Below are 19712 nucleotides of genomic sequence, written 5' to 3' on the forward strand. Positions count from 1 at the left end.
TGCATTTAGCCACAAATGGATAGGCCTCCGGTTAATAGCGGACGCGTGCTTGCTTTCAGATGTGAACGACACGAACATTGGATCAGATGAATTGTTTCCGGGTCAGATTAGTTTGTTTGATTGTTGGGAGGCAGCGTATAAGACCTCGAGTGTTTTACATCGCCCCTTTTATATATTTTTGATGTCGGAATATCTTATGTAAACGCCGGGAACGTATGCAATAACACAGATGAATAATAAGAGAAACTAGATTTCTTACAGTACTGTTGCAAAATGGAAAGTTCATTTGAGTGTGTGGCTGACTCTCAGGTAAATTCACATATTACATATAGTATGAATTCCGCCATTGAACCACTTGTATTCGTGTTCGCCTAGCACAATATCTACTATAAATTTTTTCATTTGCAGTTAGGGCAAGGCCCCCAGCTTTTGTTTTGATTTGTATTATCTACGACCGGAATAGCAAATACACATTTCGAAGAAACGTGAAACGTGTAGCAACAAGCTATTGTGTTTAAAGATTATGTTAATCGAGTGCCTTCTTTTCAACATTATAGGGAAAACATTAGTAGAAACTATAAAGGGTTACAAATCACAAAATTTCTTTACGTTCACTGACGGCAATGCTAAGTGTTACACCCTGAAGAACCAGCCCTACAGACATCAAACTTTATGGAGATGTTCAGCACATAACGAGATTTAAACGATTAAAATCATCTTTAGGAATATCTTGCCACTCCTGGAACACATCCTGTGTTAGTTCGTGAAGACAGATGGCAAGTAGTCCTCCCGTCGCATCCGAGATATGTTCTATGGCTGACAAATTATGGATCGGTGTAAGCCAGTGAGAGATCTAAACATTCCTCTGTGCTTCAGAGGTTTGAACTGCAGCGAGGTGACTTCTGTTATCTTTTGGAGTGTGCTACTTGGTATCCTGGTTATGAAGGGAATGACAACGTTGTTTACCAATCTTGCCACTTACTGGCGAGGGTTAATCATTCTCAACAGTCCCAAATTAGTGCTGTTGTCGTATCCAGTAGTGCTCTACATCATATTCAACGAGTTGCAGAGATATGAGTGCCGTTAATTGTTATTTCCTGTGATCTTTCATCATGTCATCTGCAGACCAGTGGTGTCGATCTGAGCATCACACACAAAAACGAAACTCATCGCCGAACACAGTAGGAAGCCCGCTCAATGTTGAAGCTGACTGGGGCTCTACGCCATGCATCTCCGTGGTGGTCCCTGCGGTAAACGACGCTCTGTAACCGGAGATCTCATCCCAGCTTCCAGTAGTCTGTTGCCGACAGTTCGTAGTGACATCCTGGCCCGGATTTCAGCTGTTGTCATCACTCTATTGGTCAACGGCAGTCGAACAATCCTACGGTCTTCTCGGTAGGATGCTCCCATGTCCCTAATGTTAATGATTCCACCTGAAAATGGTCATAAGTTGCACACGCACAGTCTCTGGGATGCGTGTGGTGCTGCTTTGCGGTCTCCCCGTGAAAAGCTCCAGTTACGTTAGTCTCACCCAACAGCATTCTCAAAGTATTCTTCGTCTTTAAGAACAGCTTTTTTCTGTTTTGAAAATACGCTCACATAAAGATGAAATTTTAATCGACTTATCCAACGGGCATTTGCGTCATTGTATCAATGCAAGTCAGGTGCGAATATTTCTTGTGATGACGAGCGTATCAAAAGTTTACGATGTTAAAAGTGAGTTCCAAGTAGCCGAATTCCTTAATGGAACTCAACGTTCTGGATTATTACTATACTACATATTCTACTAAATCCCGCACAATAGGTACAATGTTTTAACATTGTTTATTTCATATCATTCTTCTTTTCTTTTTATGATGGCTTTGAAGGAGGAGTAAAGTAAAATATTTGGTACCAAAGCGAGAGACAGTTGGTTTTTTTCTCTTTAAACTGTACATTTTACCGAAGGAATTTATATTTGACGCATTTTATGCATCACATAACCTTATAATAAGGTTATAGTGGCTGCCATCTCTTGTGGTGGCGTTGAAAGTCAGTATCGTACAAATAGCCTCAGAACAAGTTTTAACCTGTTTCAGAGATATATTCTCCTTCATACTCTTCCTGTGGATGACAATGTTTAAATGATTCTGTCGAAAAAAGAGTTACTACTGAAACTTCTTGGCAGATTACAACTGCATGTTGGACCAGGACTCGAACTCGTGCACTTTGGTTTTCGCGGCCAAGGAGTCTCCCGTCTGAACTAACCAAGCACGACTAACAATGTCTCCTCACAGGTTTACTTCTGCCAGTACCTCGTCGGCAGAGCCTCTGATCGCGAAAGAAAAAGGTCCCGAGTTCGAGTCTCGGTGTGGCACACAGTTTTACTCTGCTGGGATGTTTCGTATCAGCGCACACACCGCTGCAGAGAGAAAATTTCATTCGGAAACTTTACAATTATGAGACAGTACCATTAGGCTGTTTCAGGAAAACTGCTCACCAAGTCTTCATTCGTCAACTGTTCAATAACTTATAAAACCATGATTCAACTGTATAAAAACTTTCTTGATTTACCTAAGGTAAAGTGAACATGCGAGGATGAATCTTTCAGGGCCGTGTACATCTCTCCGTCAATTCAAAATTGTCTGCTGAACCTAGACTCAAACTGGACAGAGACGTAACGGGAAACAGACTGTGATTTTTCACGGGATGCACACCAGCATTCGCCTTGAGTGACTTAAGGGATCCAGGGAAAACATGGAGCCGGACGAGCAGACTACGTATTACAGTCGCTCTGCTTCCGAATACGAAGCCCAATTGCCTTAGGACTGCGCTACCTCACCTAGATGAATGAGTACGCCTGAGTCCTTTCTCAACGCATCAACCGATCAGTACCCCTCCCCTACTTCCCAAGCTGTAATTATCATACAGGAACAGCAGTCCTTAAGAAAGGGCATTGTGACGAAAGAGTTAACGACAGCTTGAAAGCTGTCTCCAAATTGGAACTTCCACTCTGTAGGAAGATAATGGAATTTAAAAAAGTATTGAAAATTTTTGTTTGACCAGAATTCGACTCTGTATCTTTTCATTTTGTCAAAAAGGCTCTACTGAAGGGAAAGAATTACGAAAAGATCTTAGTTCGACTCTCCTACTGGAATTTTCTTTTAGTCTACCTTTCAGTTTTATTACAGCGTAAATTCCAGTGTAGAGTGGTAAATTCACTCTGGAAGCAAACTTAATCTCCTATGAACGCTAGTACAGCAAAGCCGTAGGACAACCTCTGTTACGACTGGAAGTATGGGAAATGTAGGACAACAGTGAAACTTTTTGTTTGCTCTTGAGACGTTCTCGCAGTACGTTTCAAAGCGGTACGAAGGGGGTTCAAACTTTTACTGAGTGCTGGACTACACTTCGAACTGGCACGGATTTATGACCCCGTTTTTCAGTGTAGGCACCGAATCCCTGTAGACAACGATCGGAACGTTCAGTTCCTCGACGACAGAAATCCACTCTTCGGTCACGGAGCTGTTCGAGAACCGGTGTGTGAACGCCCTCATCGTGGGAAAATCTGCGAATGCCGAGAATCAGTTCCTCGATTGCCTGGACGTTCTCGTCTGTGGTCGACGCCGAAGGCGTTCTTCCCCAAGAGCGGCTTTGGTGAAATTCTTGTCACCATTTCACTACGACTGGGTGTGACATTGCATTTGGTTCATGCAGCGACAGAATTTTACGGTGAATCTTGTGTGCAGTTTAAGGTCTTGCCTACAAGAATGCTACTGTCCCGCATACTTAAACTTTGGACTATGTTTCTAGTGGTCGCGCCATTTCACTTCCACACTGTGACGCACCTCTTACCCGTACCGCAACGGAACTGTGTCTGCGGGAGACCCAAGTGGTCTTGCGGCAATGCACTACTCTTGTTGTTACTTTCTGAAGTCCCCTCATTTTTTCTCTGTTCATAGCCTTTGCGCAGCTTTTGATCTGACCCGTAATTGATCCTGAAGCGACTGATAATTGTCAGGTCTACTGATGAACAATAGCTTCTGAAAAACTTATTCGAAAATACTGGGAACAGTCCTGTATGATGCTCTGAAGACCCATTATTGACCGTTGTCCCTGAATCATACCCATACTCAGGAAGCAGCCAACTGTAATCCCGATAATGAACAAAAATTCTATATTCGAAAATTTTATGATATGAAATGCTAGTGTGTACCAGTAAAACCAGTTCGTTCGAAAATGCCTTGGAATGATGTCTAAAAATTTATGAAGTGAGGTCGCAAGACATAATTGGTGCTGAGTTATCGGAAAACACTGGCAGTAAATGAATCTGGTATCTGGTTTCACTGTCTCTCTCCTCATCCGCACAATTCATGCTCATCCATTTCAAGTAGTTACAAGTACGTAAATCATGTCTGAAAGAACAGAAGCTGTTGACGATCCATAGTTATACGAATTAAGTCGATAATTGTGAATGACTTGACATCAGCTGTCTTATGTATAGGTTTGCTATCGAATAGTGACATATGAAAATTTGTGCCGAACTGGGACCCGAACACGAATTTCCAGCTGATTGCGAGCGGTCGCCTTAACCACTTCGGCGATCGGTGTACACTGCGCTCCGTGTAGTAGATGTTGTGGTATCGGCCGTTACTCAATCGGCCGCATTTTCAAATACGCGTGCCGCTAGATGCAACACCGGGTTTCCTACAGCCGCCACCGTGGCGCGAGAGCGCTGCCACGTAGGTTTACCCTGCTGTCAACGAGATGCAAGCATCCCCTCTCAGGAACTGCAGCGGTGGGTGTACTGAAGTTCCAACATTCATGCATAGAGACCACTTTTTGGTTTGCGAGTTGAATAACATTTTCAAACTTTCATAATGGCTAAGGGTCGATATCTTCTGAATAGACGTTGTATTGAAGAGCGACAGATTTATTTTATATCTGTATGTGTCCCAACATTCAAAGCTACCGTTAGCAACTGACACAGCTAACATTGCAACAATGTTATGTATTATTTTTATTATTTGAAATTGGATGTAGAATAAATAAATTAATATTCGAATTCTTTGTTCATGAACAGCATATGTTCCTCACTACTGTAACCACTAACGAACCAAACAGCGTGCAACAGAAGACGTAACATACCGTCGTGGCAGCGGCACAGTCGTTGGTGGCAGCGTCCTTGTGCCGTGGTGGCGGCTGTAGCAAACGCAGTGTGTATCTAGCGGCGCGCGTATTTGAAAGTACTTCATACCGGAAACGGCCGAGACCTCACTAAAAAGGTTGAGAAGATCACTGTGGTGTGCGTACTGTAAGACCTTCGGTACACACACCTCAGATTATTTGACTTGTCGCTCTAACGAAGTAGGCGAGTGTCAGCAATGTGTCTCGTGGTCTTATCGTGGCGTGTTTATCTTCCGCCGTTAGGTCAGACGATAGAAATGCCACTTGCACGCTTAGAGTAGCAGAGTGACGGTGACCAACTTTAAACAGAACTTGATTAATTTTCACACACATTTATTAAAATAATAAAAAGCATAGAAATTACGTAACTTGATTCTGGATGCTGTTTACAATTAACAATATGAAGTTCCTTTGGTATTGGTACGTTAATCTTATCCTCATATGTATCTCTGATACTTGACAAAAGTGTCTATACATTTATCTTCATGGCTATGTACAGGAATATGGTAATCTTATTAGGCGCAGACTGAAACTTCACTATAGACTGGTACAGACAAATGTAGAACTCGTACAGACTGGTACAGACAAATGCAGACTGACTAATCGGAGGTCTGTACACTCGTTATAATACCTCGCGCGTTCATGTACACTGCGCGAGTGTGATCCGCGAGGAGAAAAGATTCTACGTTAGCAGCAATCTTATTGGCTGCGTTACATATTAATGCGTCAATCGGCGGAAGCAGAATTTGGTCCGTCTATGTGGCAGCGCCATCTCGTAGTGCGGAGACAGACGAGCGCTGCGCCTGCGCTGTTGTGCTTAGCGGGGCGCGCTCTAGTGGGAAATTTGTGTACGCGCTGACTACGAGGAACTATGTACAGAACAACCACTGAGGCATTTAGTAGTTTAGGGTAGCGTGCCAGTAGCATCAGCTCTCAGAGCAGTGAAAAACTTAAACTGAATCCTCACTTAGCAATGGTTGAGCACTGACTGGCCAGTTCAGGTACTGTTTCTTGACGCCAGCACAGCATCTGGCTAATATAGTGTGTGCGTGTTGGAAACGTTGGTCCTGAAACGCTCTTTTACCTGATAAAGCATGACTGCTTTTATTGGGGAATCTGCCTTGGCAGAACAACTGATGCTCCGAAAATCCTAACGAGGTGCGTAAAGGGCTTTTGCGTGATCGACATCAACCTACGTTGTTCGTTGTGTATGAAACAGAGGAATGGGAAGGGAAGGGAAAAAGTGGGTGGGAAACCAGTGACTTCCAGCCACAAAGAGCATCGTAGAACTGCAAGGACGAAAGTTAAAAATTTGCGCCGGACCAAGACTCGAACCCGGATTTATCACTTCTTATAAGCAGTTGCCTTAACCGCTTTTTTTCTTTTTTTTTTTTAATTTCATTTTGTTCGCTTTAGTTCGTTCCATCTGCTCGGGGCCGACGTCGTAAGACATCCGTTTAAGTTCGTTGTTGATCGATTAACTCAGTTTTTTTATTACAGAGGGCAGCTAACCCTCTGACCGAACACGCTGAGCTACCGTGCCGGCATAAACTGTCTGCCAGGCCAACCGCTTCGGCCAACCCGACATGATCCCTGATCGACCCAGATTTCCAAAATATCGCAAGCTACAGGGGATCCTACTCCCGGTCTGGCAGTAATTTTCACCTTTCACCCTTACATTTCCAGAATGCCATGAGCAGCTGGAAATCGTTAGTTTCCCACCCACCCTCTCCCTTTCCTTCTCATTCCTCTATTTCATATACAATGTGCACATCTGTCGCGTCATCACGAGTAGTATCTGTTGTGTAGGCCATGTCCGGCAATAGACACCGAAAGAGCGAAAGAAACTCGTACACTTGCCTAATACCGTGTATGGCCCCAGCGAGTACGCAAAAGTGCCGCAACACGACAGGGCATGGACTCGACTAATGACTGAAGTAGTCCTGGAGGGAAATGACACCATGAATCCTGCCGGGCTATCCGTAAATCCGTAAGAGTGCCAGGGTGTGAAGATCTCCTCTGAACAGCACATTGCAAGGCATCCCAGATACGAATGTTCATGTCTGGGAAGTCATGGAATATCGATTATGGTTCGCACGCCGGACCCATATCACTCTAACTTCACACGTCCCATCCCATTACAGAGCCTCCACCAACTTCAACAGTCCCCTGCTGGCATGTAGGGTCCATGGACTCATGAGACAGTCCGACCAGGCAACACGTTTCCAGTCATCAACAGTGCAATGTCTGTGTTGACGCGCCCAAGCGAGGCGTAAAGCTTTGTGTCGTGCAGCCATCAACGGTACATGAGCGGGCCTTCGGCTCCGAAAGCCCATATCGATTATGGTTCGCACGCCGACACATGTTGATGGCTCAGCATTGACATCTACAGCGGCTTGCAGGATGGTTGCACTTGTGTCACGTTAAACAATTCTCTTCAGTCGTCGCTGGTCTCGTTCTTGCAGGAAATTTTTCCGGCTGCAGCGATGTCGGAGATCTGATATTTTACCGGATTCCTGATATTCACGATACACTCGTGAAATTGTCGTACGGGAAAATCCGCACTTCATCGCTACCTCAGACATGCTGTGTCCCATCGCTCGAGCGCCGATTATAGCACCACGTTCAGAATCACTTAAATCTTGGTATCCTGGCGCTGTGGCAGCAGTAGCCGGTCTACCAACGGCGACAGGACTTGTCGTGTTATACAGGCGTTACCGACCGCAGCGTCATATTCTGCCTGTTTGCATATCTCTGTATTTCAGTAGGCATACCTATACCAGTTTCTTTTTGCATCAAAACTGCAACCCGTTATGAACTAACGAAACACATATGGTTATTTCAGCCAGGAAAGTCCAAGCACTCACATTGCCAATGCATCTATCATAGTATCATGAGGTGTTTTTGGAGATAGTAACTACTCTATCTGATCAACAGTATCTGAACACCTCTATGTGATGCGGAATTGTCGACTAGGTGCCACAAGAGGCAGATCCACCAGTGTAAAAGGAGGAGCGGTAAGTGGTGGTATCATTAGAGAGGAAGTAACAGCAGAATAGTTCGGTTCAGGCGAGTTCAGTGGCTTCAAACATGTCATCTGAGTAAGAAATCCATCAGGGACCTTTCAATCCCTCTACAGTTACCCAATTCGATTGTTTGTTATGTGATTATGGTTCAAATGGCTCTGAGCACTATGGAACTTAACATGTAAGGTCATCAGTCCCCTAGACTTAGAACTTCTTAAACCCAACTAACCTAAGGACATCACACACATCCATGCCTGAGGCAGGATTCGAACCTGAGACCATAGCGGTCGCACGGTTCCAGACTGAAGCGCCTAGAACCGTTCGGCCACCCTGCCGGCACGTGGTTATGAAGGGGAAACGCGAAATAACAACCACAGCTAAATCAAGACCAGGCAAACCTCACCGAGTGAGGTGGCGCAGTGGTTAGCACACTCAGTTCGCATTAGGGAGGACGACGGTTCAATCCGGCGTCCGGCCATCCTAATTTAGGTTTTCCGTGATTTCCCTAAATCGCTCCAGGCAAATGCTGGGATGGTTCCTTTGTAAGGGGACGGCCGACTTCCTTCTCCGCCCTTCCCTAGTCGGATGAGACCGAAGACCTCGCTGTTTGGTCTCTTGCCCCAAAACAACCCATCCACCCCAGGCAAACCTCACGTACTGTTGGACAGGGATCATCAAGCATTGCGGACGGTGGTTATAAAAAAAATGGCGTGAAATCCGCGAAGGGAGTCGCTCGTGAGTTCCAAAGTCCTACCAGCAGCCCAGCTACCACACTGACAGATAACAAGTGATTTGGAGTTATGCTGCACTCTATACCTTATGCCAAATCGATGAAAGCGTTTGGATTTGGCGACTTCCTGGAGAACTTCACCTGCCATCAAGAGCTGTACCAACAGTGAAGTGCAGGGCAGATGGGGTTGAGATAACGTGGTGCTTAGTGTCGTGAAGGTGTGGCACCCTTATTGTGTGTAAGAGAATTCTAAATGCGGAAGGAACTGAACACATTTTACAGCCTTGTTTTCTGCTTACAGTAGAAGAACAGTTGAGAGACGATGATTGTTTGTATCAGCATAATAACGCACCCTGTCGTGAAGCAAAGCCTGTGAGGCAATGGGTTGTGCACAACGACAGTTCTGAAAAGGACTGACCCGCCCATAGTCCCGACCTGAACCCAATGGAATATCTTTAGGATGAGTTAGAACGCCGACTTCGCTCCCTACCATAGCGTCCAACATCACTATCTTCTCTGGTTTGGCCTGTTGAGGAAGAATTGGCTGCCACTCCTCCACAGGTATTCAGACACCTCACTGGAAATGTCCACAGATGGGTTCAAGCCTTAATAAAAGCGAAGGGTGTTGTTACTGTCAACTAATATATGTCAGGACACTTTTGATTTGTTAAGGTTCAGTGTCTTACTTTTTGAAGTCTATTGCCAACAGCTATTAAATATTTTATGAAGTGAATAGCACGCAGCTGTTCAAAAATGGTTCAAATGGCTTTAAGCACTATGGTACTTAACATCTGAGGTCATCAGTCCTCTAGTCTTAGAACTACTTAAACCTAACTAACCTAAGGACAACACACACATCCATGTCCGAGGCAGGATTCGAACCTGCGACCGTAGCAGCAGCGCGGTTCCGGACTGAAGCGCCTAGAACCGCTCGGCCACAGCGGCTGGCCACGCAGCTGTCTACGTGTCCTTTATAAGCAGTACCAGTTCAGGTTAATAAACATCATCTCACTATGAAAGTTCATATATTATTTCCATATCACGCTATATCACATCAATAACGCAATGTTATTAATACAGCCCCTTCTGAACAGCTGAACATCAAATAACATGCTTACTGAACATTTGTATGATGGCCTGTATTGAGAACATTGTCATATTGATATGACACAACAGGATAAATCAGTAACGAACTTTTGTACAGTGGTGATGGTTGTTAACATCATAGGCTAAAGCCGATACGCCACCTGATGTGCAAGGAACAGCCGGAGCTAATGTTGCGATCGGAACTTGCCTCCACAGTGCTGGTTCCCGCTCAACACCGGACGCAGCACTTGCGTCATAAGTCATTAACCAGCACCTCCTCGATAAACCCGACGTTATTTTAATCAAATTATCAGATGCCGCACTAGTTACACTGGGCTCTTATTCAGAAGAGCCGGGAATGAAATCCGTCTAGTGTTATCCAAATTTTGGTTTTCCACAATTTCTCTAAACCGCTTACAGTAGCTTTTCTTTCCTTATTCCTTCTTTATATCAGGACATCTGTGGACGTTAATAAAGCGTACTACTGTACTTACCTTGTGATAAACAGATCTTTATTGTTCATTTATAAGTACACCTGACAAAAATTAGTCACTCTCAGGAAGCAAAAGATAAATATATGGTAATACTCCCTTTAACTCCGATAAAGGTCTTAATTCGACAAAGCATTGGATTCGCAAATATCTTCACATATTCAATATGCAACTGAAGCCACTCCTCGATGATTAGATCCCTTAATTTAGGAAATGGTGACAGACTTTTCTGTGCGGTTAAGAACGGATGATTTAACGGGCCAGTGGAGCTGCGATAGGGTGCCTGAGTTTGCTTGAAACCAGAACGTAAGTGGGTACTCATATGAATACTGGTATTTTCGTCGTGAAAGATGAGAGTGTACACAACATACTCGTGATTAAGATTCAGAAGAAAGAGCCACGACTGATAACAGAGAATGTTGAATTAAACATCCTGGCTCATGATCACCGTAACCTGAATGAGTGGGCCAGAGCGATTGTAAAGCAGGTACAAAACATCACAGAACCACTTCCGGCATGAGTTGCACCCTCTACACAATTCCAGTTAAATGCCTCATTGAGCCGTCTACTATTCGACACCTTATGTAATTTGAAAAGACACAAAATCACGACTCACCGGATCACACGGCAGCTGCAGATACTGTGTGGTTCTGTGCTGTTTGACAAGTGAAGAAGTGCAGCATTACGTGCCGCTGTGAGAAATAACTCTGACTCTAAACGATTATTGTGTGCAGTTCACTCCGCAAAGTTCATCAAGATAGAGAAGATCCAACGGAGAGCAGCTCGCTTCGTTACAGGGTCATTTAGTAATCGTGAAAGCGTTACGGAGATGATAGATAAACTCCAGTGGAAGATTCTGCAAGAGAGACGCTCAGTAGCTCGGTACGGGCTTTTGTTGAAGATACGAGAACATACCTTCACCGAGGAGTCAAGCAGTATATTGCACCCTCCTACTTATGTCTCGCGAAAAGACCATGAGGATAAAATCAGAGAGATCAGAGCCCACACAGAGGCGTAACGACAATCTTTCTTTCCACGAACAATACGAGACTGGAATAGAAGGGAGAACCGATAGAGGTACTTAAGGTACCCTCCACCACACACCGTCAGGTGGCTTGCGGAGTATGGATGTAGATGTAGATGTAGAAGATACTGGTTCAGACGGACGCGCGTTCACTATGAGCAACAATTCCTGTCGTGTATGAAATCGATTGTCATTGAGAAGGTGTGACGCTTGTTTCCGGTCCTTGTCGTTTAGGATCATTTTACGACCACTTTTCTTACGCCGAGTTGGATTTTTGCGGCTGATACACTACTCCCTGTACAAAAGTGGACAGACTGTCGTCATACATGGACAAGTCGGCCAACTTCATTCACGTTGTTGTTTAGGACAGGTCTAAATTCGATAGCTGCTTCCTGTCACTGTGTCATTTTTCAGTGTAGACCCATTTTACTGCGCTGTTTCCATACAACCGATTGGCAGATCACTTTACTGCGAAGAGTTAGATCATGTGAAGAAGCTCACATGATCAGCTTACACTAAAATGACAAAAGTCATGGGACCCATCCTAATATCGTGTCTGACCTCCCTTTCCCCGTCGTTGTGCAGCAACTCGACGTGGCATGTACTCAAGAAGTTGCTGGAAGTCCCCTGCTGAAATAGTGAGCCATATTGCCTCTATAGCCTTCCATAATTGTAAAAGTGTTGCCTGTGGAGGATTGTGTGCACAAGCTCACCTCTCGATTATGTGCCGCAAATGTTCGATGGGACTCATGTCGGTCGATCCGGGTGGCCAAATCATTCGCTCGAATTGTCCAGAATGTTCTTAAAATTAGTCACGAACAATTGTGCCCGGTGACATGGCTCATTGCCATCCATAAAACTCCGTCATTGTTAGCGAACATAAAGTCCCTGATGTAAATCGTCTCCAAGCAGCCGAACATATCCATGTTTAGTCAGTGATCAGTTCGACTAGGCCAGAGAATCCGGTCCACTCCATATTAACACCGCCGACACCATTATGGAGCCATCACCAGCTTGCACAGTACCTTGCTGACAACTTGCGTCCATGGCTTCATGGGATCTGCGCCACACTCGAACCCTACCATCAATTTTACTAACTGAAATCGAGACTCATCTGACCAGACCACGGTTTTCGAGTCATCTAGGGTCCATCCGATATGGTCACGAGCCCAGGTCAGGCGCTGCAGCCGATTTTCTGTTGGTAACAAAGGCATTCGCGTCGGTCATCTGCCGCCAGTGCCCATTAACGCTAGATTTCGCCGCACTATCGTAAGGGATACGTTCTTAGAACGTCCCACATTGATTTCTGCGGTTATTTCACGCAGTATTGCACGTCTATTAGGACTGACAACTCTATGCAAACGCCGCTGCTCTCGGTGGTTGAGCGAAGGCCGTCGGCCACTGCGTTGTTCGTAGTGAGCGGTAATGCCTGCAATCTGGTATACTTTGCACACTCTTGAGACTGCTGGTGTCGGAATATTAAATGCCGTAACGATTTCCGAAACTGGGTGTCCCCTGCTCCAACTACCATTCCGTAATCAAAGTCTGTTAATTTCAGTCTTAGGCCCTAATCATGTCGGACACCTTTTCAAATGAATCACCTGAATATGAATGGCAGCTACGCCAATGTACTGCTTTGTTATACTTTGTATATGCTATACTACCGCCACCTGTGTGTATGCATTTCGCTATCCCATGAGTTTTGTCACCTCAATGTCTACTATCATTTGTTCACGACGTCCTGAACGAGGTCTCGGTAGCCCTGCATCGGTAGAAGACGATCGGATTCGACCGTACCCCTGTCTACTGCAGTCGTTACAAAGTGATTGTCGTGTCGCGTCATGCCAAATCAGTAAGCATATATGCAGTGCCAACAATGCATGACGAAAGCGCAGTATGTTCCTCTTGCACCTGCTACTCCGTCGGCAGTCAGTGTACTGGGAGTCGGTAGGCGGAACTCACTAACTCCGCTTCCCACACTCCCCTGAGAATTCATTCGGAATGCTGTCAATAAACTATAGTTCTACACCACCCGAAGTGCTTTAAGCGTCCCGTGTGTTCTCCTAAGGGGGTGACTAATACATTGTCCGGTAAGGTTATAATTAACAAGACACTTTGTAATGTTGATGCATTAATTTGTTCTGAAAGCAGTGCTGATATTCAAGACAATAAAAGCGGGTTAAAAGCTGTGAGCTATGTGGTGAAGTTAACCTTGCATTACTGAGCAACTGTTTCACCGGGTATCGAGTCTGGCTTACCAAATTCTCAACAAGACTAACATTAATTATAATCTTTTAATAGTCATCTTACCACAACCGGTGATATATGTACATATAAAGAGAATTTAAATAAAAATAAATAAATCAGTTTAAAGTTGGACATTTATTTTACCATTGATCATTGTTCGGTTAAAATTTCAACATATTAAACTTGATTCATAACTAAACTGGTGTCTTATTTAGGATTGTGAAAATGTGAGTTTGTAATCTTACGGAACACATCAAATATGGAGCCAAGATTGGGAGACTGCATACAACACTGCATTCATTAAATAACACACAAAGAACGTTGAAACATATGCAAGAGGAAATTAACCACAGCCAACCGATTCAATTTTCACCCAAAGAAGTTACGTACGTAGCACAATCCTGTCCGTGATGAAATTACCACACACTGGTATACTAAATTCATACTAGCTCTCTGTGAAATCTTCCCGAAAAAAATAGCTGAGGGCTACTATGATGCTTACACCACATGCTTCACGTGGTCAACTTGGTTTACACAAAGAGTGTAACTCCACAATAATTTTGATAATTAAAATAAATTAGATCGAAACGCAATTTACAAAAGAAAAACCTCGAACTGGTTACTATCGTCTTACTATTAACCTGGTGGGTCAAACAATTGTATAAGCACGTGGTACTGGTCTCAGAAAGTACACCCCACGTGGGTTGAACATAAAGAAAAGTTGCTATATTGAAAAATATTGTCAAGATGAGACGTTATAATCTCACGCACGTTCGCATTTAAGATTGATGATATTAGTTAGAGTTACGGATCATCCAGACATGGTTCCACTTTACTCACAAAGTAGTGATAGAGCAACTACTGGAAGATATTCTGAACTTCACACTCGAATTAGACTGCGTTGCAATTTAAGATAACATTAGATATTTTTGATCTAAACCGGATATAAAGGTACTTAAATTTTCAGCTAGGCTGAACTTAAGAAATCCATTGTCCTACAGACTTAGCAGAGACGTGCTTAACCGGAGATCTTACCACTTCAGACGCTCGCCGCGGACAGACTGCCCTGGGCCCCTACCAAGGGTGCTTCCAGATACAAAACGAGAGTGAACAGAGAGGCAGCTTCTTATATCAACATGACAAGGGACGGACAGGACCATACCAAGAATAGAAACCTCTTTGCTTTTAGAAAGCGTCGCTACCTGTTCCGACGTTGGTCCTACTGTTCTCTATCAGACAGGCTTGTCTGCTACCATCAAGCATGCAACTAGAAATACATTTGCTCATTCATCCTTTCACACAGAAGGGAAGGGGGATGACAGTATCTTATCATATACAGTATATAAAAGAAAGCGGATGTAGGTTCCGTATGAGATTGTGTGACATGAATTATATATAAACTGTGCTTTAAAGTGTAGTAGTGTGACAGGTCGTTCTTGATTATGTGTAAAAGTAACACATTCCACTGCTCAGTCTCCTACCAGATAGTCAGAAACACCACAGTAAATTTACAAGTGGAATGTATGCCGTAAATGACAACAGTTTTAAAAAATTAACATGAAAGGAATCCAACAGAGACCTTTCAACTTATAAGAGCAGAGTAAGAGCGGAGAGTATAGAGAGCAGGCTGTCCAGGAGTGCCAGACGGAAGAGGTGGGCGGCCGGCTCCTGGACACGGAGGAGGGCCGCTCGATGAGCGTGCAGGCGATGCAGATGCTGTTCGACCTGTGCCAGAACCGACAGCTGTGCGACGCCGTCATCCGCCTCGACGACGGGGGCGCCTTCTACGTGCACCGCAACCTGCTCTCCGCCTGCAGCTCCTACTTCAGGTAGCCTACTGCCTGCCTCGCACTTCCCATTCCCTCTTTATATTTCATCCCTCTGACGCTTTGTTAGACCCTGTAATTCAATCTACACTTTTTTTTTTTTTTTGCTTGTTTCCCGCAGTGACGCAGGGTCGGCATAGTTAATCGGATTTGGCAAGGTTGATTTAAGGGGTGGCCGGATGCCCTTTCTGCCGCCACCCAGTACCCCCTGGGACAGAAGTAGTGTACCTCGACTGCCTGCTTCTAATGTAAGCCACGGAATAGGGCGAATGTGTTCAGATGTCCGCGAGCCGTGTAACTGAGGTTTGATGTGGGGACCAGCCCGGTATTAATGTAGAGGGATGTGGAAAACCGCCTAAAAACCACATCCAGGCTGGCCGGCACTCCGGCCTCCGTCTTTAAACCACCGGGCGGATTCGATCCGGGGCTGGCGCGCCTAACCGAGTCCAGGAAGCAGCGCATTAGCGCTCTCGGATAACCTGGCGGGTTTAAGTCAATCTACATTGCTAGCAATTAAAATTGCCTCGCTAGAAAGGATAACAACGAAATCTGACTTACTGAACGTTTACAGTTTAATAGCAACAATAAACGATTAAAATTTCAGCTCATTTGGGGGGTATGCAGGATACCAAATTCAGAAGGCAGAGTAGTCACCTCTGGTACCGACAACGGATTTAATCTGACTAGGCTTCCAATTGAACTGTGACAGCACTGACAGCTGATTCGATCCTACGCCAAGGCTCATCAACCGTAGTGGCTGGCGAGTGCTGGCGTCCACTCCCTCGGCAACCAATGACCAAATGTTTCTAGTGGATAGGCGGTCTGGAGAACGTGCTTGCCAGGACAACATGTAACACTACTGGTTACTACTCCATGATCAGTTTGCCGATAACGTGACTCCTATGAAAGGAATTTAAAATGACCTTGGCCTTGTATTAATGATTGAGATATCCGACTATTTTTCGTTACTCGAAAAATAATTTTTTTATAGGCACCATGCGGGCTTTCATAATAACTACGCCCCATCAGACTCAACGTTGCAGTATGAAAAGTTTTGGCTGGTTTCGTTGCCTAGGGGCTGGGATACGAAGTTGCCGCATTACGGGCCAAATACTGCTGAGTCTACAGTATACAATATGAATACACACATGAATCGAATGGTCGAAGGTTCCTTTCACTCGGCAATTGCGAATTAATACAGAAATTTACAAATGAAAGATTGGAATTAAATAAAATCTGCAGGTACTAACTTAACGACTTTGAATGATGGGTACGAGAGTAGAAGTACTTTTGAAATTGCGGTATATTTCTGCAAAACACTTATTGGTGTCGATGGTCCAGCAATTAAATAAAATATAAGTTGAATAACAGGGAAACAATAGATTCCTACTGCACGTAACTAGTTATGAACAACAACATAGCTCGCGATATATTCACTTCTAAACACACACTACGTCTTCGCTGCAGAAGCCACGGAAATCACACAAGAGCACAGGTCGGCACTCCGAAATATTTCTATCTCTCGCGATCACGCGCAAACTGCTCCACTGTCCAAGTCTTTGCCGCGACTGTGCGTCCGTCACGCTGTACTTTTTGCGTTCAGCACTCACTCCCGTGTCCAGTGCCGCACTCTCCAGCACTGCCGCACTGCCAGGACTGCCCCGTGTCCTCTCCGGAAACGATGCTCCCATCCAGTCTCCCCATTCACGAGCGTTGTGACTGGCTAGAGCGCTCGTGCCATGTCTTCAAGCGAACGCACCCACACACACATTAAGCACATACTAAATACTGGATTTACATTTAAATACTTGAAATTAAATAAATATTCCTACGGCTGGACCATAAATACGCTCTAACACACATTATTAAATACATAAACAATTAAATAAATATATATCAAAAGAAAAGAAGCAATTTCTTAATGTTTCTTGTTTTATTATTATTATTATTTATTTATTTTATGGTCTTTATTGGACCACTATAGTAAAAAATACAATGCTGTAAACAAGTTGTTACACAGGGATACAATTTGGCTCAACAATAACTTAATGTGATATTTAGGTAATATAATTATTAGAGTCTATTCTTATATGAAAGGTGTTTTGCTCTTCTGTCTGCCCAATATTTCTTCATTCGTTCAGATATTTTCTTTCTTTCTTCATCTGAGACCACTCTTCCTGTACTCCATTTATTGATTTTCATTTGTAGTCTGGTTTGCGGGTCTTGCAGTATTGTGGTTTTCTCTGTCTTGTTTTTTGGTCATCTACTGTAATTTGGTGTTCTTTTATATCTTCCTTAATTTCTGTGATCCATTTAATGTCGCTCTTGCTATTCCACAATTTTTGTATTATTTTTTTACTAGTTCTGTTTTCTGGAGTTCTCATTAGATGTCCAAAGAATGAGATGCGTTTCTTCCTGATCGTGCTCATGACTGGTTCTGTTTTCTTATATACTGTTTCATTTGATGTTATTCTCCAATGTCCATTTATTTTATACTGTTTATTTATACATGTCCTAATTATTCTTATTTCTATTTTTAGTATTCTGTCAATTTCTGCTGTATTAGTTGTTTTGAAGATCCTGATCGTGCTCATGACTGGTTCTATTTTCTTATATACTGTTTCATTTGATGCTATTCTCCAATGTCCATTTATTTTATACATGTCTTAATTATTCTTCTTTCTATTTTTAATATTTTGTCAATTTCTGCTGTATTAGTTGTTTTGAAGATAGTTTCAGCTGCATACGTTATTTCTGGTTGTGTAACTGTTTTATAGTGTTTTAACTTTGCATCTATAGACAGGCTTTTTTTGTTGTATGTGGTTTTGGTAATGTAATTTGCGTAGTTCAGTTTTTTTATTCTATTCTGCCATGATGGCTTCTCATTTAGATTGTATGTTATTATTTCGCCTAAATATTTAAATTTATCAACAATTTTGATTTCCTGTTCTCCTATTGTAATTTTGTTTGCAAGTGGTGGATCAGTTAGCATAATCTCCGTTTTTTCTCTGCTATTTCTTGTGGTGATTTCACTTGTTGCCTGGCTTCTTGAACGATGTTGGCTAGGAGAGCAAGATCATAAGCGAATCCCAAGCAGTTTAAGCTAATATCATCTTTTGCACTTCCAATTCTTATCATCTTTGGATTGTGCTTCTACCATTCTCTCATTATGTATTCCAGTGCACAGTTGAACAGTAATGGTGATAGGCAGTCACCTTGTCTTAAGCCTGTTTTTATGAGAATGGTTCCGAAATTTCTCCTCTAAAGTTCACTTTTGATTTGGTGTTGGTTAGAGTGAGTTGTATTATTTTAATTAGTTTTGGATGGAGTCCTAGATTTCTTAAAATTTTTAATACTGAAGGTCTGTGGAGACAGTCATATGCCTTCTTAAAATCTACAACTTCTTCATGAATAGCGTATATTGGATATAAAGAAAAACATAGATGAATAAATATAAGCATGCTGCTACCGTTTTTTCGTGTAACTGTGGAGTACTAATGGCTTGACGCGATCGATAGTAATCGGCCACTTTGACCTCCAATAACTCATGTACTATTCAAGTTACATGCCTGTAATTCATACCAATTTAGGTTTACACTAATATCTTTCTAAAGACATGGCAATAGACAAAATCGGATGAAGCGTTTATATTTTGTAAATTCGTTGCTGGGTGTTACTTGTATAATTTACCGTCAGATACTAAAGTTTAAACTAGTAAATATATTGAAAATCTGGTTACACCATAGGAATCGTCGTGCAAATAATAGTAATGTACATGTTTCTTTTTGAGGTATAATGATTCATCCGGCTACTATTAATTTCCACGCGAACTGTGAAATGTCTGTCATTAAGGTTTCACAAAGTCCGCCATCTTTGGCACTCCCATCGTGTATCCTTCATCGACACAAAGCACCGTGCTCGTCACAGCTGAATTCCCAGCCACGCGCCTGGACCATGCGCTGGGGCTACCACCCTCGTCCGGCTAACGTCTGCCACCACGTGTCTGCAGCCGGGCCGCAGCTTTGACGATCACCCTGTGCGGCCGCCCCAATTCCGAACACACAATATTTCCAGGGCGTCAGAACTCGCCCGTTACCTCACAACCAGTAGTTCAAA

General features: G+C 43.5%; 1 protein-coding gene across 1 annotated transcript in view; it reads left to right on the forward strand.

Moving 5' to 3' along the window:
* LOC124775751 (kelch-like protein 10) overlaps nucleotides 1-19712 on the forward strand; it is a 159102-nt gene that overhangs the window by 667 nt on the left and 138723 nt on the right. The window contains exon 2 of the mRNA XM_047250580.1: nucleotides 15370-15599. Within this exon, the coding sequence (XP_047106536.1) occupies nucleotides 15370-15599 (230 nt within the window). The remainder of the gene's footprint in view (nucleotides 1-15369; nucleotides 15600-19712) is intronic.

The sequence above is a fragment of the Schistocerca piceifrons genome, chromosome 2 (assembly GCF_021461385.2).
Source record: "Schistocerca piceifrons isolate TAMUIC-IGC-003096 chromosome 2, iqSchPice1.1, whole genome shotgun sequence".
In the NCBI taxonomy this organism is placed as follows: Eukaryota; Metazoa; Arthropoda; class Insecta; order Orthoptera; family Acrididae; genus Schistocerca; species Schistocerca piceifrons.